Here is a 25426-nt window from a genome sequence, read left to right on the forward strand (position 1 = left end):
ACATGTGAACTATTATTAAAGTTTACTCTGGTTCCTAAGATTAAAAACAAATGCTTACTGAATTTGGAAATGTTTGGGAGGTATTAATATAGAATGATAAAAGTTTAGCTCTCTTTTAAAAATTAAAATGCATTTTTCTTCAGTGTTGACACCATTGCAAACACACATTTCCACTTTAAGAAACATCCACTAATCCCTTTTAAGGTAACTTTCAGTTCTTTTAAACCAGTGATTCTATAATCTGGGCGCTCTAAAACAGTAATTTCTAACTTTCTTAGAAATGGTTAAGTTTAATTAAATAGTTAATTAAATAGACAAAGTAAGTAGTAACAGGAAAGAATAATGAAGATAGAAGACTGTGTGAGAGTTCATAAGATATTTGAAAAGTTTGATTACATGTTCTGAAAGATAACTTTCCCAACTGCTAAAATCCCACTACATATTTTCCTTTTTCAATGTCCCTTTCATTATACCGCTTCCTTTGCCTTTGGGCCTTCTGAATGGAAAAATCAAGTATTTGCAGCACTATGTAAAAGACATGGATTCAAACATGACACCTTTAATTTCCACAAAAATATATTTAATAAGCTTGTTATATAAAATCAAACATTTAACATTTTCAACATTTTATCAATTCAAACTCACTGATAACTGGGAGTGCTCTATTTTGGAAGATTACCTAAACATATATTTACATATTTACAACACAGGTAAATATAACTGAAGAGCTACTTCAACTAATGTTGAAATTCACAGAATTCTAGAGATTTATAGGCTAAAAGTGCCATAAATTTATCTGTAGTCAAATGTACTGCACTAATTATGAACAATATCTTAGTAAGTATTAAAAGGAAAAAAATCTGGGAGGGAAATGGTGATCTTAAAGTTCTGTGACAAACTCTTAGAAGATACGTGAAATCAATTTAATGACCAAGATTTCTTGACGAGTCCCTGATTGTCATTTTTGGCAGCTCAACCCAGTCTGTTGAGATGGCAGTGTGCTATATGCTGTCCGGAACCCTACACTGTCTCATCAGAGCCATGCTCCTAAATGCTCCAAGGGCCCTGGTCAAAAGTAAGGAGATGATAGCAACTCTGAGTGCTGTATACACCTTTCCCATACAGGCTAAGGCCTTATGCCTAAATTTATTACTAAAAGATTACAGGCCTTTTACCCTTTCATACCAAAAAATACATTCTTAACATGTTTTAAAAGGGTTCTTTCTTTCCATTTTGGGAGGAGGTGAACCCTATGCATTATATATAGAAATATATCACAATTCAGGTCCCAAATCCTATTTTGCATTTTAAACTATGCAATAATAATATTTAAACCATCTGATTTCAGACAATATTCCACATTAAAGCAGTACACATCTGTTTTCAAATACTGCATAGGTTGTTTTTTAAAGAAATGTACTGCTGCTGTACGAGTTTACCAAGTGATCATTTCCTATTTACTATCTGGTTATAATCACATTTCTTGCTGCATTTGTCTCCACTGAGAATATTCAAAGCAGTTTCTAATATATAGCGTTTTAGAAGTGTTTGCTGTATTGGCTTTTAAATGATAAACATTTTTTTGCTCAATAAAATAATATTTTTAATAACAAAATACATGTAAAATTAGAATTTTATCATTTCCAAAAAAGTTGCCTTTATTAACCAAAGTACTTGTTTGCAGTTTTTTATCTGTGAAAATATTTTAAAGCCCTTACAAAAACCTAAATTTTATTTAAAAAAAAATTAACTTAAAAATTCTTGCCATGTTGCTGGGCATACCACTGCTGTCTCTGCTTGCGGTTTTCCAACTCTGTGAGCAGAGCCTGTCTGTAGGCTTCATACATTTTAACAATCTGTTCCAGTTCTTTCATGAAAAGCAACTTTAGCATTCCCTGGTATGTATCCAGGTCAGCCAGTTGGAAGAGTTCCCACTTGAGAATGTGGTCATATCTGTTTTAAAACATAATCATGCATATGTTCACAACACATACAGAAACAGGTATTGACAGCAACAAAATAATCTATTTTTATAAAGATCAACTTTATTATATCTAACAAACCATAAGCTTTAATTAAAAATAACTGAGTTGTTAACTTATTTAAACAGACTATCTTTTTAGGGAGAGGAGAAAACTGCTGATACTACTTCGTTTCAATTTAAGTTAAAAAATACCCATTTCTTTAATCTTTATCAATTATTCTAATGGTAACATTAGACAGCAATTAACACAGATTTCAGACCACTGTGGTTCTGTAATTTCAGAAAAACACACATGCTATTGCTGTTCGTAAGTTCATCTAAAGTTAATTTTCAGGACTTAAGAATGCTGTAGACATTATGCCTGAAAATAATATACAAAACTGGGCAAAGTCACTGAGTCATTAGTGTTGATAGAGCTTTCTGAAGAATGCTATCACTACAGTAAACAAGGAACTAAAAGGAGAATAAAAAGGAACCATCATTTGTGGGCTTTTTTCCTGAGGTGAGTATACACTATTAAAACAGAAAAACTCAAGCAGAAAGGGAAGAATAAGTTATTTTCAAAATGAGAGTAAGTATACTGTAGAAGTGTGTGGAGAAGGACTCATGTAAGATTGTATTTACATATATCTTAGAAGGCTTTTTAGTCCTTCAATGGTAAGTTGGTCCCATACTGAGAGGGAAGTAATAAGCAATAAAAAGGAGTAATTTACACTCTATATTGAAAGACCTGAAGCCATCACTCTACTCCCAATTCCCCCATTTTACAGATGAAAAAACTGAAACCTAAAGAGGGTATATCTCTCTTGCAAAATTGTTTAGTGACTAAAAAATCAGAAAGGCAGAGAGTAATAGTTTTTAATGTTAAGTTTAGACAAAGAACTTGAAGTTCTCCTCAAATCATATTGCACAACAGATACAATAGGAAGCTTTGATTGTAAATTCTAGTAAATTTATTATTAATAGTTATATTTCCTACCCAATGATTCTTTGGTAATTCACTTACCATCTTATTCCAAAAGTATCATCTAATATATTTTTAAAAACGGTTTCTAAAAAGGGAAACCGTAAACAAATAATGAGCAGTCAGTATGAGCCACACTGACATATTTCTGTACAACTTGGGTACATGTACCACGAACCCCAGGAGCACAATATGCAGAACCACAAGGTAAATATATCTTGTGGGATCCTAAATTTACCCATTTAATTACTTGAGTGCTGCAAATCTAACAGGTATACTTGGTAGAAAGCTTTATATTCTCTTTAGTGGGAAACTCCAATATAAATAAGAGAGATACTATAAGAAATACTCAATGAGCCTGTATGAAATAACAGTTACAAGGTATTTCCTAGAACCTCTGCCATGCATGTAGCTTAAGATCTTATTTGTTTGAGACAAATTCATGATTCCTAGCAAAAATAAAAACAAAAAAACAAAAAAAACCAAAAACGCTTCAGGTCAGAATTCCATAGCTAAAGGACATTGCAGCAATGTCTATTGATTCAAGATGCTTAAATTGATGACGACAGTTGGAACTATAAGAACATTAAAGCTCATTTATCATCTGTGTACTTTCTAGCAAGGAAAAAGAAGGGAGAGGATAAATTAGTAAGTATCACACTTGATTTAAGATAGGACTATCACTCTAGAAGCATTCAAATTTTGAAAAAAGGAAAAAAAAATAGCTTCACACAATTTTCTGACTTCCCAATCACCGCATTTAGCATCAAAAACAGGATTAAGGGTAGAAACAACAAAATCAGAATAATTACAGAAAATCCATTGGGAAGAAGAAAAAGCACTCCAGAAGAGCAGAGATGAGAAAAGTATGCAATTTGCCAATTCCCAGTCCAGAGTCTTACCCCCTTGCTATTTCTATGGCGTTACTTCCCTTCTCATATAAAACTTCCCAATATGCCTGTTTTGTTTTGTTTTTTAGGAGAAGTAAATATTTTCCATTCTTTCCTTCTTAACTAGCCAAATTATCTGATTCCCCAGGCTTAATTTTTAGTCACTTATATAATATATAGGTAAATCATTCAGAAAATAGGCTGTAAACTACTTCAGTAGCCTATACTTACAGTTTCTCTTTTTGCTGTTTTTCCTAGGGCAGTATTCTATTCAAGTAACTTCTTATAAATAACTCACACGTGCAAATATCAATTGCTGTCGTCCTACCAAAAAACTGTGTTCATACTCCAGGGAATGCTGTCTTTAAGGAGCCAAAAGTCCTACTACTTCCAGCTCCAGGGACACACAGCCTATGTCCCTTCATTGTGCCTGTCCTGCCTGTAACATTCTTCCTTTCTACCCACACCCAGAGCTGGGGCAAGACAACACTGCAGGACCGCCAAGCCGTAAGGAATAAAATACAGTCCATGCGAAGGTGATGCTTGGACTGGTGTTGGGGTACGTGTGTATGAGGAACAATGGAAAGTAAATATGCTCCTGATGGTCTTTTTCCTGTTATATATTAAATCTTATAACTTATTCTAGAGTTCAGCTTGATTACAGCTATATGATGCATTACAGACTTCTGAGTAGCCTCAGAAATAACTTCACTGGGGCGCCTGGGTGGCTCAGTTGGTTAGGCATCCGACTTCAGCTCAGGTCACGATCTCAGTTTGTGAGTTTGAGCCCCGCATCGGGCTCCATGCTGACAGCTCGGAACATGGAGCCTGTTTAGGATTCTGTGTCTCGGTCTCTCTGTGCCTTCCCCCACTCACACTCTGTCTCTGTATCTCTCAAAATAAGTAAAAACATTAAAAAAAAAAAAAAAAACACAACTTCACTAAAATTCATCAATAAAAATTTGGAACAATCTAAGTCAAATTCTGGAAGTATATGCAAAATTGTTTTGGTAAATTACTGCTAGAGACAGAATTTTTAAATTTCTGGAAATCAGACTGGCAACTGTTAACAAAAGGAGAAAAGATGGTAGTTTTTTGGCTAAAACCTCTCCTTTGATAAGTAAATGATTCTCCATTATCTACTTCACAGAGAACAGCTCATCCTTTGTTGATAGAACAATATCAACTATTTCCATCCTTTTTAGAGACAAAAATTTTGGAACAACTAAAAAGTAACAGGTTCCTAACACTCTTAAGTTTTTAAGCCATAAAGAAGTGCTTGCTCTCTTGTTTCAGTCTGGCCTATTCTGAGAGTTCTGACCTATTTGGGAAAAAAAAAAAAAACTAAGTTGCTCATTTCGTAAAGTTTTATAGCTAGCTCACAGAACCAGAGTTGAAAGGGCTATGATCTCTGGGAGTCTGTTTCTTTTCATAAGAAGCAAGGAATTTCACTTACGTACTATCTTTTTCCTCCAAAAGGAAAGCTTTTTTGTTATTCCTAGTGATGATTATAAAGCAGAACTAACATAAAAAGTAGGAAGAATAACCCTCCTCGATCTTATCAACTCCCAGAAATAACAAAATTTAACAGGCACATATTCTTCCAGACTTAAGGAACACATAAATATGCATATTCTGTAGGACATAATATTAGCATATGAACAAAGGCTGTACACAGTGATAGGTCAACTGGTACCAAGAGTGAAAAAAGAGGGAAAAAGGGATGAAAAGTCCATCTGCTATTATTCCTTATTCCATTCCTATACTGTATAAATACGATCAGATAAAGAGGCTTCAGTAGGTTAGCCCAGGCACCAAACCAAGCTAAACATCTATGGATAATTAGGTACCTAATTTCAAATAACCTAAAACGAAACTTTTGAAAAGTATTGTTTATATCTTGCAAAATAATATCTATAATTAAAACCTTTTAAAAAATTACGTTATCAAGGCTTAAATTTGACTTAGGGGGAAAAAAAGACCGTCCAAGATTGTTTTGTCTCCATATCAGATCACAGATTAACACCCATGAATTTACAGACTGAGAAGAATGTTTATGTTGGCCAAAAATTAATAAATAGTTCATAATAAAAGGCCAATAGCTTTATGAGAATGTTAATGTGGTCTAAATGAGCAGAATCATGATCAAATAATTATGAGACCCTTGAGGTAACCTATCAATTATTCAAATGAAAAGCCTGAAAAGGTAATAAAAACAAACAGCTCTAAGCAAGAAAAATAACTTCTAAAATCTCTAGGCTAAAGGCATACACATATGCATGATTGAATGCACATGCACACACGGTTGGTAAATACAGAGTAACATGGCAAAAATTTAGATCAGAGTTGGCTTAACCCCCTGCAAATTTTATTTCAATGATCATCCTTTAAAAGTATGGTTAAAAGTTACTATTTCAAAAAATATATATGAAAGGTTTTACATTCCTTTCACTTGAATCTCAAAGATTTAATTTTTTTTCCCCAAATTCACTGCCAATCATCTTATACTCTCTAAAACTCTTCTTTGGGCTATTTTATGCTGATAATTTTGGTTTCTGAAATACAAAAAAGAAATAAAGAATAAGACTACAAAAACAAGTAACTAAATGTTACCTTAACAGAGTTGTTAAAAGTACATGCAATTATTACGTGTGAAATGCCTAGACAAGTAACAAGAATTTATTAGCTGCTCAGTATGTAATAATTTATTAAATCAGAGCATTTTATTAATTACAAAAATTAAGAGCATGATCTTTGTAACTAGAGATAAAAGTCTGAAATCTACCACTTAATAGTTGTATGACCTTAAGCAGCGATAAAGCCTCCATTTTTTAATATTTTTTAACCCGTAAAATGGTTTCAGAAAGGTATGAGATAACATACATAAAAAGTAGCACCCTAAGATACATGGGAAGCACTGGATAATTAATAACTATTTATTTTCAAACACCCCCTTTTCTGAAATCACAGCACTTTGTATATACCAATGTTGCTAATCTCATCACATTGGGTTACTGACCTAGTACCTACTTCTATTTTCCCAGACAAGAAAGGCTCTTTAAGCCTGGCAACTTCACAGACAGCTTTAAAAACTGGCCCACCTAGCGTTTTCTTCTTCAGTGCGGCTTTACTAGCTCCACTAGTTATAGTAAGAAACCATACTAAGTGCTTACACAAGGCAGCCACCATGCCATGTGCTTTAAAATGTGTGATCATTTATGAATAAAAAAAAAAAAAAGTGATCATTTATCCCCCACAGTTCAGTAGAAGAAAAAAAACTTAATTCTAAGTTCAGGAACTTGCCCAAGGTCATTCAGTAAGTAGGTGATGGAGCCAGAAATCAGACTTAGTTTCCTTCCTGACGAATCTTGACCACTCTTCTACACCTCTGCCCCCAATCATCATCAAGCAGCAGCAGCAGCATCATCATCTTTACTAAGCTCTCAATGTACAAGGTACTGTTCATAAAAGATACTTTAGATGCACTATTTTATTGAAATCTTAATAACTTTAAGAATAGGTACTATTACTATCCTCAATTTACAGAAGATAAAACTAAGTTAAGTACTCTGCACAGGGTTACACAGCTAAAAAGTATCAGTAAACTCAAATAATCTCATATCAGAACTTACAGCCACTACATATATTATTTCCTCAACACCCTTGTATCCTGCTGTTTCTTCCTTGTACCCAGGACTTACCTGGGTCCTTACTTTTATCACAAGGTATGTATCACTTATATACAAGTTAATCTACCCGCTATGAGAATGTAAGCTCCTTACTGTATCCCTAATATAGCCCAGGTCTGCGAACAAAGAAAGATTTAATAAATGTCTGCAGAACTTGTATTTGTAGCAAATGATCTTTAAACTTTATAACCTGTGATAGCTGTTCCTCAAGTAAAATATTAGTTAAAAGCCCAATATTATTAAGAGAAAAAAAAAAAAGGTGCTACCGCTCACCCCTCAAAAAAACTCTGTGCTATAAATTCACTTACTTCACAGGAGCTCGAGCATATACCTGAAGCCAGTCAGGAATTTCTGCAGTATGGTACGGATTTGCAGGTACCAGCAGGGACTGATTTCTTTCAGTTTGCTGTGGTTGATATGTGACAGGAGGGGGCTGATCATACCGAGGTACACTAAGAAAAAAGAATCAACATTCATCAGGATAAAGGCTCTAAATCTAAACAAGAAATTATAAAGAATACTATTTGATGTTTTTCAATGTGCCTCTTGCCTAAACTGAACTCCTTCTACCATATAAAAAAACAGAGATGTGGCTTTTGTTTTTTACTATACCAGAAGAGGAATAAAATCCACCTTCTCCAGGAAAATAACAGGTCATTAGTGATAGATCGAAATCTAAACTAAATCTTTACATATGTTTAAGAAATTTCTTCTGTCTAGTATTTAGTCTTTTCAAGGAATGTCAAAGGCGGCCATAAAAAATCTGGAGATAAATTATAACCTTCATAACAAACTTAAAATTAGAATTATAATTTTCAGTAATAACTAGTAACTAGCTATACATTTATATTGGAAAGGTTGGTAGTTTCTCTCAAAAGAGAATGGATATGTTCTTCCTCCTTCAGGCTGAAAAGAAGGTCTGGAATATGTAGTACTGTAAGAGTGAGGACTGGGCTTGAAATATCCACATTAACTGTAGTATTTCCTTTCTGCGTTTATCAACTTACCGAAGTTAGAATTGATTAGAACTCATTTTAAATCACAGAGACTTAAAAAAAAAAAAAAAAAAAAAAAAAAAAAGACCATGCTTTTAATTAGTTCTAATGGCCTAACGGGTTGGACAGAGAGAACAGCAAAGTGGGGAGAGAACTGTTATATGGGAAAATGCTAAGGAAAAATACTGAACCACCTGAAGGCTAAAGACAGAAATCTGGGAGGTCAAAATGATCTATTTCAGAATTGGAGACAAAACCAGAAGAGCCTGCCCCAAACATCAATATTTATGTGTATACCAGAAAAGGTCACTACAATACTAAACTAGGATTAAAATAAATGTTAGACTGTGATTAACAATTTAAAGATCAATATCCACTGAGTTCTACTCCTGAAACCAATACTACACTGTATGTTAACTTGAATTAAAAAAAAAAATAAACATCAATATCCAAATGGTATTGTGTTTTATCCTTATCTCTTCTTTCTAAGTAGGTACAAAGTAAAATATCCCTTGATAGTGCAACTGGGAGGTGGAAAAGAACTGCGGCTCTGCAGTCAAATATGCCTGGAGGGTTTTAACCTCAGCTTGGCCACCTTACAAGTTATATGAATGTAGGCACAACTGCTTCACTTCTCTAACTTTCAGCCTCCTTACTTGTAAATTTGGAATAAATTCATACCAAAGATGATTGTTCTCAACAGTAAATGAGCTAATGTAAGTCAAGAGTTTTGTATATAGATTAGCATAACAGAGATAAACAGCTATTAATATTATCTATGTGAGCTTAAGAAAGGTGTTTATTCTCTCCTGTTTAATGTCTACAGAGTTGCTAAGAGAAGCAAATTGTGAAAATACTTTGTAAATTAACAATTCCATAGTAAAAGTTACTGATGATAAACAGAAAATTCAGCTCAAGGTGGCTTGGTAGGTTAAGCATCCGACTCTTGATTTTGGTTCAGGTCATGATCTCAAAGTCGTGAGATGGAGCCCGCGTGGGCCTCAGCACAAAGCTTGCTTAGGATTCTCTCTCTGCCCCTCCCCCATTTGTGCTCTTGCACATGCATGTGCCCTTGTTCTCTCTCAAAATAAATAAACTTAAAAAAAAAAAACAACAGCTCAATATACTCCCAAATCTGGTTGTCAGGACCACAAAGTCTTCTGCCACCAGGTGATAGCAATCTGTCATCACATTTGGTTTTTGGGTTTTGGTTTGTTTTTTTTTTTGCATTTCCCATCATTATTCATCAACAAACATCACTGTGCTCCCACTATGTGACTGTCTCTGTGTTGGATGCTGGGACACAGCAGGAATAAGTGGAACTCATCCCTGCTCTTGGGTGGGAATTTTGATCAGGTAGAAGTGGGAGACTCAAAATTACCCCCATGACATAGGCCTGAAAATGGAGTCCAGGGAAGGCAGCAGCTTGCCTGAAATGGTATAGAGAGTAGGTGAAGGGACCAGAGCCCAAAATAGGCAGAGTGGCCAGTCTGGCTCTTTTGAAAGGATGACAATTTCATTTATTCAATAAACAATGATTGAGTGTCACTAAATGGAGTCACTGGGGAAGAAAACTTTTCAAAGTTGAATTAATAAATCCAAATATGTAAAATGATTAAAATAACACAATAATGATAAAGCTTAGTTTTTTAGGTGATATTAAAATCTATTTTCACAACAATTTTAATGGTTCTAAAAAATGCCAAAGTTTGTTATCACCAAAGATCTGTGTTATGCTAGATATTAAGGAACATCTATCAACATGCTGACGATATTCTACCCATTTTAAATCTTATGGTTCAGAGAGAGTTAACAGGAAATATTTTCAATTTCATTACTAAACTAATACTAGCTTTTTATGTACTTTGAAATCCAGTGTGTATCTTACATTTATATACAATATACCTCAATTTGGATTAATTACATTTCAAATGCTCAAGAGCCACATGTGACAGCTGGCTACAGTAGTCACAGGACTAGAAATCTGGCCATAAATGAGATCTACAGGATAAGCCCAAAGGATCACTGGCTACATGTTTATTTTTATTAGAAAAATTTTTTTAATGTCTATTTATTTTGAGAGAGATAGAGCGCAAGTGGGGGAGGGGCAGAGAGAGAGGGAGAGAGAGAATCCCAAGCATGCTCTGTGCTCTCAATGCAAAGCCTGACATGGGGCTTCAACCCACAAACTGTGAGATCATGAACTGAGCCGAAATCAAGAGTCAGATGCTCAACTGACTGAGCCACCCAGGCGCTCCTCACTGGCTAAATTTATTAAAAAGATCTGGGATGTTTTGTACAGTTCCAATTTTCACTTTGCCTCACAACAGTAAGAAACAGAACATAAGTGTCAGAAACTGAGTAAAACAGTAAGATGTTATAATTCAGAAGAATATTTTGACACACTAGGAGGAAGGTCTGTATTATTTATAGAAATTGAAATGTAAATAGATAAATGTTTTATTTATTTATTTATATTTCTGGATATCTACAATCTAAACACTGGCATATTAAAGCAAAAATCTGATGATAAGAATAATGATCGTGTTTTTGAGTTGTCTAAAAAGTTTTTTTTACATATATAAAGCTTATTTTGAGAGACAGAGAGAGAATGAGTGAGTACTTGGGGGAGGGGCAGAAAGAGAGAGGAGAAGAAGAGAGAGAGAGAGAGAGAGAGAATGAATTCCAAGCAGGCTCCACACTGTCAGTGCAGAGCCTGGTGCGTGGCTTGAATTCACTAACTGTGAGATCATGACCTGAGCCGAAATCAAGAGTCAGGCACTTAATTGGCTGAGCCACCCAGGCATCCCTTGTTTTTTGTCTTTAAAGATTTTATTTGAAAGTAATCTCTACTCCCAACATGGGGGTCAAACTCACAACCCCCATATCAAGAGTCGCACACTCTACTGAACCAGCCAGGTGCCCCTAAAAAAATTTTTTTTTTAATTATTAAAACCATTACTGAATCTAAGTCCTAAGAAAAATGTCATAAACTTTTTAAAAATAAATCTTTCAAACATCAAACTTCAGGATGCCTTTCTCTTTAACAAAAATAGGAATCAAAATCTAACATTAGATAACCTCAATAAAAAAACTTAAAAATAGAAGTGAAACTATACCTAGGAGCACAAGGATGCCTATATTGAGCCTTCTTATTTGTGTGATCCACGTAATAGGTTCCAAATTCTGATGACTCAACTCGCTCCCATCCTGGAGGAAGTCCTTCTCGCTCAAGAGGATGGCTCCAATGAGTTGTATTTGTGTTGTGATCTATATAATATTTTCTCCCTCTCATTGTCCAGTCCACAGACCAGCCAGGAGGAAGAGGTAAATCTTCAGAACCATGGTTAGTTAAATTTCCTAAAGATGTAGCAGCAACTCTCCCAATTCCTTAGGATAAAGAGAGAAAAAGAAAAGAACAATTATTCAAAGCTAAAAAATATGCCATCTGACAAACAGTTACAAAATCAACTATCCTGCTTATACTCTTTGGCCAAAATCCATGATTTCATAATTATAAATAAAAATTTTCATGAAACTAGCCAGTATTACTAATGTTTAATTACAAAAAAGGGAGGAAACTAGATTTCCTCTTTGAAATTAGTTTTTTTTTGGTTGATGCCTCCATCACCAGGCTATATAAACATTTAGCTATTAGCAAAGCTACTTAAGTATGTATATTGCTAAAGGAAAAGTGAGGAAAATAAAATTTCACCCCATTCAAGATTTAAGATTTGACATCTCACCTAAAACAGCAAAAATAAATTTGTAAAACTGTTTCTGGTTTATGATTACTTAAATATAATCTAGCTGTGCCCTAGAACCATTAAGTAAATTTATCAAGGTAGCATCAAATGAGGTCAACATACAAAAATCAATTAAATATCTGTATACTAGCAACAACTGGAAACAGATTATACCACTTACTATAGCTCCAAAAAATCAAATATTTACATATTAATAAAACAAAATATAGACAACAAATTACATGGAGAATCTGTATGCTGAAAACTACAAAACACTGATGAGAGAACTGAAAGATGACCTATCATGTTAATGGACTGGAAGACTCAACATAAAGATGCCAATTCTTCCTGAAATGACCTTTAAGATAATTCCACTCAAAAGTCCAGGAGGAGTTTTACAGATACAGACAGAAATAGGCAGACTCTAAAATGTATACGGAAAGACAAAAGAAGTAGAGAAGCCAAGAAAAAATGCTGTTTTAATTGTTTTTAATGTTTATTTTTCAGAGAGAGAGAGAGACAGAGAGAGATCAAAATTGAGCAGGAGAGGGGTAGACAGAGGGAGACACAGAAATCTGAAGTAGGTTCCAGGCTCTGAGCTGTCAGCACAAAGCCCAATGCCGGGGCTCAAACTCACGAACCATGAAATCAGGACCTGAGGTGAAGTTGGACACTTAATCAACAAGCCACCCAGGTGCTCCAAAAAGCCAAAAATTTAAAAAATAAATAAATAAAATAAGAACAACGTTGGAGGATTCAAGCTACCTGATTTCTTTTTTAAAGTAATCTCTATGCCCAGGGTGGGGCTCGAACTCATGATCCTAAGATCAAGAGTCACATGCTCTACCAACTGAGACAGCCAGGTTCCCCTCATATTACCTGACTTAAGAATTAAAACAGTGTGGTATTGGCAAAGGACAAACAGATCAATGGAACAAAGAATCCTAAAATATACCTACACATATACTATCAATTGGTTTTAACAAAGATGAAAAGACAATTTGATAAAGGATAGTTTTTTCAACAAATGGTGTTAGAATTGGACATCTATATGCAAAAAAATTAATCTATACATTCTACCTTCTATAAACCTAAGAGGGATCATATACCTAAGCATAAAACATAAAACTATAAACCTTTAAAAAAAAAAAAAGGAGGATAAATTTTTGTGACCTTACATTAGGCAGAGTTCTTATATGCTGAAAGTGTAACCTATAAAAGAACTGTATACAAATGTTCGCAGCAGCTTTATTCATAATAGGCAAAAACTGGAAACAGCCCAGATTCTTCAATAAGTGAATGGGTTAAATGAACTCTGATACATATATAACCCAGAATACTATTTGGCAATAGAAAGAGGAACTATGATACATACACCAATTTATATCAATCTCTAGGGAATTTTGCTGAGTGAAAAATGCCAATCTATCTCAAAAGGTTACATGATGTATAATTATATAACATTTTTGAAATGATAAAATTTTAGAAATGGAAAATAGTGATTATTTGCCAAGGTTGGAAAGAGAGATGAGTGTGGTTATAAAAGGGCAAACATAAAAGATCCTTGTGGTGACAGAACTCTTGTGTCTTTACTATGGTGGTAAAATACACAATCTACACTACACACACACACACACACACACGTGTTCAAGTAAAGTAAAACTAGGGAAATCTGAACATGATGGGTGCATTGTACCAAGGCCAACATCTTAGCTATACTATAGTTTTGCAAAGTGTTAAGCAATGGGGGAAACTAAAGTGTACAGAGGATCTAAGTTATTTCTTACAACTGCATATGAATCTACAATTATCTTGATAAAAACTTTAACTAAAAAACAGAAAGAGGCATAACCTTTAGATTCAATATACATGTAATAACTGCCAAAAACATCTGAGATAGAGTAAGAACAGTAAAGAAAGAAATGGAGATAAAAAGAGAGCACTGTGAAAAACTAGTTAGCCCAAAACACTACTCTGGTATTTTCTCCTTTTCCCTCCACAACCTTCCACAATGCTTCCATCTCTAGCAATCATAGGAGGAGATTTCAAACAACTGGCAAAGAAAAACTTATTCAATATGTATAATAAGACCAGTACAACATCAATTCTTAAGAAAAATTAAAGACTTCTTCAAAAAGGTACAAATTTATTTAAATGAACATTCAGAAAAATGTCCCAAAGCAGAGGGGGAAAAAATGCAACTAAATATTCTCCCATTAATTAAAAGAAAAAGAGGAGGAAGCAATCAACTCTCTGAAGGAAGATCACAAAGAAAAGCAAGAACCCCAAAGATAGGATGGTAAGACAACAAAGATAAAAGCTATGCTCAGGAAAGAAAGATGAAGACAAAAAAATGGAAGAACAAACATGCAATGTTTGTTACAATGGAGAAACCTGGCAAATCTTAACCAAGTATGAATGTCAGTATCACCAGTAATGTCATATACATGTCATCTACACCTCCCTATATTTGACATGAAGAGGATATTCCACTTTTGTGGCATTCTTTCCAAAAACCAAAATCCCAGTCTAATGAGAAAAACAGGAGACAAACTCTAAACTGAAGGATGATCCACAAAATATCTGACAAGTATTCCTCACAACTATCAAGGTTGTGAAAAACAAGAAAGGAATAAGCAGTTGTCATAGACCAAAGAACACTAAGGAAGTATGACAACTAAATGCAATAATTTGATAAGGGAGCCAAGATGTCCACAAAGTTCCAAAATGGCTCGTCACCTTTACCAATGCCATATTAAACCATGATTCCTAACCTTTTCATGACACACCCCACCTATACTTTCTCAAAGTATTATGTGCACTAATTTTTTTTTTTCAAACTATTTTGGATAATTTTATAAAACCCATTGAGAGAAGAATGTACAGTACAAAATAACTCAGAACCACAGATTTAAAACAAAACATTCCTAGTAATAAAATAGGTGTAGCAGACAGGGAAAAAAAGCTGTATCAAGCTCTAGCACATGAGACACCCCCCCCCCCCCCACTCTAAGTTCAGCCAGAATGCTGAAACTTCAATAACCAAACATGCCAAATCTGAAAAAAGCATACAAGGGCACATTAACACTCTTACAAAGGGCATGAGCACTGACAATTACTAGTGTCTCCTCTGTCCCTGGCCTTTTCCAAATGTAGTAGTTCATACACAAAATAACTCTAAGGTAGTAGTATCACTACCAATTTACAGACGAGGAAACAAAGATTCAAGTAAGTTATTTTACCAAAACCACAGAGTTGGTACATGGTCAAATGACGAATTTATTACTAACGAAGTGTCACACAAAAGATCAACTGTAATTCTTCAAAGAAAAAATATGACTACCATTAATACAAGAAAAAGGCAGCTACCAAGTTTGAACTCAATCAGTGGAAAAATAACTTATTTCTGAGATACATGGAAAAAATTAGTTTTCCATTATTTCGATTAGTTTCAGAAAAGAATGAGTAGCATTCATAATCCTCAAAATAACTTCCATTTCATATAAACACCTTCCATTTATATGAAGTAAAACACTCATATGCTAAATACATTATTTCCCATACATAAGGATAAAGGATAACACAAGGATATTATTTTGTCTCCCCACCAAGATTTATTAGATATCCCGCCAAAGAATTTACAGCTGGCAGGTATCTGTGAAATCTGCCCTTATAGACAAAGCTCAAAAATTCTGATTTGCTAATTTTGTAGTGGATATGAGAATAAAATGGAATCTGAACTCTAAGGAAGGTCCACAGGCTTCAGGGTAATAAATACTAAACATCACAGCCCATGTTATAATCAAGATGTTGATAAAGAGATGTAAGCATTGAACCAAGCCAACTACTTTTTCTCCTCCTCTGCAAAATAATTACAAATAAAGTTGTATCTCTAAAGATTATTTACATCTCCTTAAAGATGATTCTAGGGTCATGAAATATTTATGCATTTCCTGGAGTAAACTTAACTTCAGTGTTTTTTTGTAAAGTCTGACACTTTTCAGTTTAATTTTGGTAACTTGAGTTCATAAGTTCAAGTCTTGCATCGGGCTCTCTGGTGTCAGCACAAAGCTTGCTTGGGATCTTCTGTCCCTCTTCCGCTTGGCTTGCGTGTGAGCTCTCTCAATGAACACTGGGGCACCTGGGTTGCTCAGTTAAGCGTGGCTCAGATCATGACCTCACGTTTCGTGAGTCTGAGTCCCACATCAGGCTCTGTGCTGACAGTTTGGAGCCTGGAGCCTGCGTTGGATTCTGCGTCTCCCTATCTCTTTGCCCCTCCCCCACTCTCTCTCTCTCTCTCAAAAATAAACATTAAAAAATAAACATTTTAAAATACATAAATAATAAAATTTTGAGGCGCCTGAGTGGCTCAGTCAACTGAGCGTCCAACTCTTGATCCCAGGATCATGGGATGGAGCCCTTTGTCAGGCTCTGCAGGGAGTGTGGAGCCTGCTTAAAAGTCTCTCCCTCTCCCCACCCCTCCCCCCTCCCTTGTGTGCAAGCTCTTTTTCTAAATAAATAAATGTTTTAGAAGTCTGTTACTTAAACCTGTGTAGAACTAAATTATTTAAATGCAAAACAAAGGAATTCAGTCTGCCATTAGTATTCCAACTAAAGACTTCCTGTTAACAGTAGAATTCCTTCCTTTGGCACATGGATTGGGTGCCTGACCAGTACATTGGCCAAAACATTAAAGGTCAAATTTCGCAGCTAAACAGAGAACTTGCTAGGCCCTAAATCTCTTTGAGACCTTATACAATCTGTTTTTGGCTTCTGCCAAATACAGTAACATAAAGTTAACCCTTGAGATAAGGTGTTTCCTGAAAGTCTAAGTAATTGGCAGGATATACTACTTTCATTAAGTCATTACAAAACTATTTTCTTCCACATCTTTATAATGTTTACTACATTAGAAGAACAATCAAAATTTAAAGTTGTGGAAATAAATCTGTCTATAGCACATCTTTATCCTCCCACAAACTTTCTCCTTTCCATTCATTCAAATTCCTTGAACTCTTGTCAGCATAAATCATGAAAATATAATGAAGTTTCAAGTCTTTTCAGGATAAATTCAAGAAACTTCCAGCTACTTTTTCCTATTCAGATTATTTTTCTTTTTGGAAAACACAGCTGTTCGGCTTTTCTGCTCGGTTAATAACTGATTATTAATCCTTCCCTGACACTTACTCCTTCAAAGAACTGGTTTTTTTCCTAAAAGGTAAAGCATTAAATCTTATTGCTCTGATAGAAACTGTTATTAAGTGAAATTTCTCAAGTATATGATCACTGCTCTAATAAACACAAATCTTTTTTTAAAATGACATTCTTGGGGCGCCTGGGTGGCTCAGTCAGTTGAGCATCCAACTTCGGCTCAGGTCACAATCTCATGGTTCATGGGTTCAAGCCCCACATTGGGCTCAGTGCTGACAGCTCAGAGCCTGGAGCCTGCTTTGGATTCTGTGTCTCCCTCTCTTTCTGCCCCTCCCTGCTCATGCTCTCTCTCTCAAAAATAAATAAACACCAAAAAAAATTTTTTTTCATGACATTCTTGGGGCGCCTAGGTGGCTCAGGTGGTTAAGCATCCAACTTCAGCCTAGGTCATGATCTTGCTGTTCCCAAGTTCAAGCCCCATATCAGACTCTGTGCTGACAGCTCAGAGCCTGGAGCCTGTTTCAGATTCTGTGTCTCCTCTCTCTCTCTGCTGCTCCTCCATTCAGGCTCTGTCTCCCTCTCAAAAATAAACATTAAAAAAAATTTTTTTTAAATGACATTTTTGGGGCACCTGGGTGGCTCAGTCAGTTAAGTGTCCAACTTCAGGTCATGATCTCACGGCTCATGGGTTTGGGCCCCCCATGGGGCTCTGTGCTGACAGCTCAAGGCCTGGAGCCTGCTTCAGATTCTGTGTCTCCCTCTCCCTCTGCCCCTCCACTATTTGCACTGTCTCTAGCTCTCAAAAATGAGTAAATGTTAAAAAAATTTTTTTTGTTGTTGTTTAAATGACATGCTTTAGAGGCACCTAGGTGGTTCAGTTGGTTAAGCATCAGACTTTTGGTTTTGGCTCAGATCATAATCTTGAGGTTTTCTGAGTTCAAGCCCAGAATCGGGCTCTGCACTGACAGTGTGGAGCCTGCTTGGGATTCTCTCTCTCCTCTCTCTCAAAATAAATAAATAAACTTAAAAAAAAGTTTAAACTTACCAAAACTATGTCAGACTGCCACTAAGAGAGGATTAGTAGAAATTCAGTTCTTGCAGTATTTCCTCAATGATATTTTGTGAATCAAAATTTTAAAACAGTATTTTAACTTGGCATTATTAATTCTAAATACTTATATTTAGACAGAAAAGTGTTAGGAGTTTTATTAGTGATGTCTGCAATACACATAAATATAACAAAAATGAGTGTGAAGTATTTATGATAAACAGATTCTTTTAAGCTATTATTCCTGCTACCCCTCAGCTAACCAAAACTGTCTTAAGACTCCAGATGTGAAATCTCTGGACTCATTCATTTAGTCAAGCATTTGTAGTTGCAGCACCTCCTATGCAGCCAAGTGCTATGCTAATCCTATCTGACTTTTCTCTTTCCCTCATCTCTCATATCCCATTTGTGGCCAAGTCCCATCAATGCAGATGTGTCCCACTTCTTCCCTTCCCAAATGCTTGCAGCTGAGGTCAGGTCCTCATTAACATTTAAAATAATAATCTCCAAACGTGCACCAAATGGAAGATTATGGATGATTGTGGAGTCACCAAAACTACTCATAAATAGTGTATAATGTTAAGAAACTCATTCAAGTAGGGGCGCCTGCCGTGGCTCAGTCCGTTATGCTGACAGCTCAGAGCCTGAAGCCTGCTTCAGATGCTGTCTCCCTCTCTCTACCCTGCTCATGTCTCTGTCTCAAAAGTGAACAAACGTTAGAAAAAAAAAAACCTTTTTTAAAGAAAAAAAATAAAAGAAACTCATTCAAGTAAAAAGCAGGGGTATGAAACTATACAGAGTATAATCACAACAATATGAAAAAAAAAAGAATTCCATAAAAAAAAAGATGAAGGAAATTAACTGAAACACTATGAATCTCCGGCCTGATGAGTACTTTCCCTTAACTTTTCCACCTCTTGCAAATTTTCTACAGTAAGCAGCTATTAACTCTAAAAACAAAAAAATGAGTTTTTTTAAAAAGCTTACTATTTTGGTTGGATAACAAATTATTCCTGAGATTTAAAATTACTCAACATTAGAAATATCCAAAATAAACACCAAAGCATGCAACTGTCTAATCCTTTGACCTAGATGCTCTTTAAAAACAAAAAGGCACAGGGGCGCCTTGCTGGCTCAGTCAGTGGAGCATGCGACTCAGTCTCAGGCTTGTGAGTTCAAGAACCGTGTTGAGAGTAGAGATTACTTAAAAAAAAAAAAAAAAAAATCTTAAAATCAAAAAGGCACTCAACCATGTTAATTTCTACATGCCTAGGAAAGCTCTCCTCTTCGATGTCCCAATGAGATTCCAAAGTCAGCTTTCACAAAATAAGCTGCTTTTACCAACTATTCTCCATTATTCCTCAATTTTCAAAACTTCAGTGATTTACTTTCTCCTAAAACCATAATTCTCAATTTTTCCTTCAAAAGCATCACAGATTTGCCCTTTTCTCTCCCATACCACTGGTACCTGCAGTTATCTTTTCTCTAGCCATCTATCTTGAGTACAACTAGTAATATTTATACACTGCTCTTATAAAATGACTTGTTTTTTGGGGGTGTCTGGGGGCTCAGTCGGTTAAGTATCCGATTCTGGCTCACGTCATGATCTCATAGTTCATGGTTTTGAGCTCTGCATCAGGCTCTCTGATGACAGCTCAGAGCCTGGAGCCTGCTTCAGATTCTGTGTCTCCACCTCTCTGCCCCTCTTCTGCTCAACTCTCTCTCTCTCTCTCAAAAATAAACATTAAAAAAACGTTTTTAAATGACTTGTCTTTTTGAAATCTTTGATGGCTTCTATTTGACTGTTTAAATCCTTCAGCCTGTTGTTGAACCACAAATCTGCATTCCGCCTCACATCTTTCTTTAAACTAGAACTACACAGTTCTTTGGATTTACATGTCTACTGTTTTCACCAGGTTATTCCTAGTTTTCCACCTCAAATGACCTTCCTCTGCCCCTGTCTGAAGTCCAAGCTCAAAGTGCAGTTCAAGTCCTACCTCTTCCACGAATCATTCTTTAAGTATCCCAGCCTGGGGTGCGTAGGTGACTCAGTTGGTTAAGCGTCTGCCTTTGGCTCAGGTCACGATCTCACAGGTTCCTGAGTTCAAGCCCCACATTGGGCTCTCTGCTGTCCCTGCAGAGCTGGCTTCAGATGCTCTGTTCCCCACTCTCTCTGCTCCTCCCCCGCTCATGCACAGGCATATGAACTCTCCCTCTCAAAAAAAAAAAAGTATTCCAGCCTACCCTGACATCTCTTCTGACTCCCCTCTTGTACTTAGTACCATAAAGTCTAACAACCGTTCTGTGATTATTGTGCATATGTTGGTTTTGTTTCCCAAGTAAGATCCCACAGGGCACAGAGGGCAGATACCAAGAAGGTCAGAGAAAATAAATAAATGATTAATACTAAATGTATAAAATGTTTTCTACACTCATGCTCCAAACTATTTCTAAGTCACCTTGTTTGAAGTTCCCTGAGTTAAAAAGTAAATGTGTCGTGTATTTATTTTTATACTGTCAAGATTTAATGCCTACAACTTATCAGGAAAAAAACAATCAGATAAAAGTTTAATTTTCAGCTCTTGCTTCAGTTTATCTAGTGTAATCCAGTACTTTAGGAATAAAGTAGAATTGTGCATTTCTATGTCTTCTGCCCCTTGTACAAATATCCCCAAGTTAACAAACATGGAAAGCAGATTTAAAAAAAATTATATGGCTAATATGTTTGTTCATTCCAAAAAGATCAACAAAACACAGGCAACACCCAACCATTTGACAGAAGTCTTTCTGACCAACCTGGGAAATAATTATTGAACTATGAAAGCAGTTTTGTTAAGAGAAACAATGTAGGTTCTATCCCTTACCATGCCCAATTCTTCCTATCCACCTTTCTTTTCTCAAGTTTAAGTCCACGTCCACTTTCTTTGAAACTCTAACATTCCCGTTCTACCAAATTATTAACAAAACTGGCAAAATGGGAAAGTATTTTTCTGGGAATGTCTGTTGGCTTCCCAAAACAATCCAGAAAAGAGCATCTTTTTAATTGTTAATAAATCTAATGTAGGATTTGTAATTTTAAGTTACCTGAGGCATGCCTCCCCTGATTCTGTGGCATTCTTTGGAAGAGATCGTGGTTGTATTCATAATATCTATAGTCTTCATGTGCACGATCTCCAAGTGGGCGCCTTCTCTGACCATCAAAATAATTATCTGAATAATAATATCGGGAACCAGAGTCTCCATTTTCAACAGCAAAATTAACTTCTGTTAAAAATGACTGAGAAGATCCATACTCCCTAGGGACATCTGCTAGACTCCTGGCAAGATAAGAAGGTGCAGATAATCTGTTGCTTTCTCTTCTCATTATTTCATGAGGTGTTCTTTGAATTGGAGTTCTAAGAAAACTCTGGTTTCTTGAAACTATTCCATCACCAGAAGCTGAAAAGGCATTTGGGCTTGATTCTGGCAAACAGATATCAGTTCGTCTTGGAATTGTTGGACCATGTCGAATAAATGAAGGCATGAGATCTACAATAAAACAAAGAGTAAAATGACCACTTCATTAAGGAATTAAATACACTTTTCAAAAGCTGTTCATTTACACCTATTACCCCAAAATGCAAAATTTCAATGGACTCAAACACACATCATTTAAAATTCTGACTTAAGATAGTACTTGGGTATTTAAAAATTAATGCTAATTAATATTTTCCCACTCAAATGAACTTATAATTTATATCAACGGGGTATGTGTAAACTTAGAATCAAATGTATTCTGCATACCACCACACAAAACAAGATGAAATGTCAGTAAGCTTAATTATGGTTAATGAAATATTCATTAATAAATGTGTAAAAATTGGGGCGTCTGGGTGGCTCACTCGGTTGGGCGGCCGACTTTGGCTCAGGTCATGATCTCACAGTCCATTAGTCTGTGAGTTCGAGCCCTGAGTCAGTCTCTGTGCTGACAGCTCAGAGCCTGGAGCTTGCCTTGAGTTGTGTGTCTCCTCCTCTCTCTGCACATCCTCCACTCGCACTCTGTCTCTCTCTCTCTCTCAAAAATAAACAAACATTAAAAAAAATTTAATAAATGTGTAAAAATAGGAAACAATCTAACAAATAGATAAAATTACCAGTATAATTTAAGATTTTTTTGTTGTTGATTTCAGTTCATTTTCAAAATTCCCAAAAATCCTTTTTCAAGCAAACACAATTTCAAGAATAAAACAAAACATATGCCATTCCCAAACATGTAAAGGTAAATTCCTTTAAAAAGAAAAAAAAAAAAACTTTAATTAACCTGGTTTCCTTTTGGATTACGTGGCACTAGTACATTAGTACACTAGTCAAAAGCTGGAGAGCCAAAAAGTTAGCTATGAAAATTAAAAAATAAAAAGATCTCATTTCAAAGAGGCACACAAATGTTGAATCAGTTCAAAAATGCCAAGCCTCAAACTATGGCTCCCTTAAGAACAAGTAATTATACTTCAAAACAAAAGATAACAGAACAATGGCCTTCAGGATATAGTACTTCTGAATACAGAACTTACATGGCTTAGACACGCCAGGTTAGAAAGCAAATAACTTTATAACAAAAAGAAAACTAGATTTGGAAACTTTTATTAGCTAAGTAAACAATTAAATTAGAGAGCACTGATATTAAGCTCTAGAAGCTAACTCTAGAAAATCAATATTCAAATAAGCAAGCTCAAAACTCGATGAAATTAAAAAATACTACATCATTATTTGCTTTAAAGTATGGTGAACGTGGGGCGCCTTAAGCGTCCGACTTCGGCTCAGGTCATGATCTCACGGTCTGTGAGTTCGAGCCCCGCGTCGGGCTCTGTGCTGACAGCTCAGAGCCTGTTTCAGATTCTGTGTTTCCCTCTCCCTCTGACCCTCCCCCATTCATGCTCTGTCTCTAAAATAAATAAACGTTAAAAAAAAAAAAAAAAAAGTATGGCAAACATATTTCATGATTTCAAGTAATGTTTAATAAAGTTTATTTGCAGCAAACTGCAACCTATCATAAATTTAACTGAAAACCTAAAAGCATATGTAACTGAAAAATAAACTGCTAAACAAAGGTTTAAAAATCAACTTTCAGGGGCACCGAGCTGGCTCAGCACGAAGAGCAAGCAGCTCTTGATTTGTGGGGTCATGATTTCCAGATCCACATTGGGTGTACAGATTACTTAAATAAACTTAAAAAATAAATAAATAAAAATCAATTTTCAGGTTACTGATGCATCCATCTAATCTATTTTGATGTTCTATCAAGAAAGAACTGCAAATACAAGAATAAGTTTCCAAAGCAGATGATGTGGTTATTATTTTTTTAAAAACATGATCCGTGCCTGGTGGCTCAGTTGGTTAAGCGTCCTGTCTTGATTTCGGCTCAGATTATGATCTCACAGTTATGTGAGTTCGAGCCCCACATCAGGCTCTGTGCTGTCAGCACGGAGCCTGCTTGGGATTCTTTCTTTCTCTCTCTCTCTCTTTCCCACCCCACCCCCCACCCCCGAGCCCGACTTGCGCTCTGTCTCTCTCAAAATAAGTAACTAAATTTAAAAAAAAAATGCTCTCCACACCTCTCTGAGTGATCCTGGATAAATACTAGGAACCTCTATGAACAGCTTTCCCAATTACAGTATGAGGTAATTAATGGTTAAGTCACAAGGTTATTAGGAACTTCCAAAAAGTACACTTACACAAGTGCTCAGTATGCAGTATAAACATCAAAATATTAGTTCCTTACTTCACAAATGTCCTGAACACACAAGCAAACATTAAAAATTAAAAAGATTCAGCTGAAAAATGAGAGTCAAATACCTGAATTGAAAAGTGATGGGGAGGTGGAGAGAAATACAAACTATTTAAAAAAAAAAAACAAAAAAAAAACAAACTTCCTGGCAATTTCTCCTAAAATACGATAGAAATCATTTTCAGTACTTCGCCTTTTTTGGAGTGGGGGGGGGGGGGGAGAGTGTTATTTGGAGCAATTCTCACGAATATACCCAAATACACATGATTTTGGCTTCTCTAATATCTAGGATTGATGAGGCTTTGGGAAGCGGCTACAATAGCGACGGTCAACTGTCACCTCTTCACATGTCTGCATCCAGCAGAAGGGCTAAGGAATTCTACTCGGGTTTGCACAACTCCCAGCACGGACGAGTAACACCCGAAATGTTTGCAAACACAAGGCATATCTTGAAGTATCTAGAAGAGGAAAAAGTATGCCCCAGTCTAATCACTTTCACCCCCATAGCATCAGGCAATCAGCAACCTAAGTGTTTCCTTAAGAACCTCTTGCTTCCAGTAATCAAAACGAAACAACACTCTGCCATGGGGGGACAGGAAAGTTTGTTTTTTTAGGAAGGCCCACGGGGGAGGGACTAATCTAAGTTTCTTATACTGTATCGGCTTTTAAACGATGACCACCACTTCGGGCACACAAAACATTAAAGAACAGTATTTCATAGAGACCAGTAGGAAAGAAAAGCCGCGGGAAGCCGCGTCGGGAGCCCCGCCTGGCCCCCCGCAGCTGCTCGGGCCAGGTGTGGGTGCGCCCCGCCCGACACTCACTCCGCAGCAGAGGCGACGTCTCCTTCTTCACGTACTTGCCCTGCACCTCGGCGGGCTTGGACACTTCGTTTTTGGTCTTCTTTCGGGACAGCATCCTTGTCGACGAGGCCCCAGGCCGCGCCAAGCAGCCTCTTTAGGGCTCCGCGCAGGGCGCCGGTCGGCCCCGCCGCCACCTCCGCCGGCGCCGCCGCCTCCTTCCCTCCCGAGCCGCCGCCGCTGCCGCCGCCGCCGCCTCTCCGCAGCCCGGGGTCGCCCGCAGGGACTGCCGCATGTTCGGGGCGCTAAGCGCGCCGGCCACAGCTCAGTCGCCTGTCAGTCCCTTCCCGGATATCTGCCCACTCCGCGATGCTGCCCTAGAACTCTGTGAGCAG

General features: G+C 36.4%; 1 protein-coding gene across 1 annotated transcript; it reads right to left on the minus strand.

The window, feature by feature from the left end:
• Positions 1–558: 558 nt before the first annotated feature.
• On the minus strand, positions 559–25415 carry SAV1 (salvador family WW domain containing protein 1). Its single transcript, XM_060619818.3, has 5 exons — positions 25056–25415; positions 21552–21995; positions 11642–11912; positions 7836–7979; positions 559–1953 (listed from the first exon to the last, which is right to left on the minus strand). Exons 1-5 carry the CDS (start codon positions 25147–25149, stop codon positions 1752–1754), a joined length of 1155 nt encoding a protein of 384 aa, XP_060475801.1. The 5' UTR covers positions 25150–25415; the 3' UTR covers positions 559–1751.
• Between the last annotated feature and the right edge of the window lie 11 nt (positions 25416–25426).

Source organism: Panthera onca, chromosome B3 (genome assembly GCF_046562875.1).
Source record: "Panthera onca isolate mPanOnc1 chromosome B3, mPanOnc1 haplotype 2, whole genome shotgun sequence".
Classification (NCBI taxonomy): Eukaryota; Metazoa; Chordata; class Mammalia; order Carnivora; family Felidae; genus Panthera; species Panthera onca.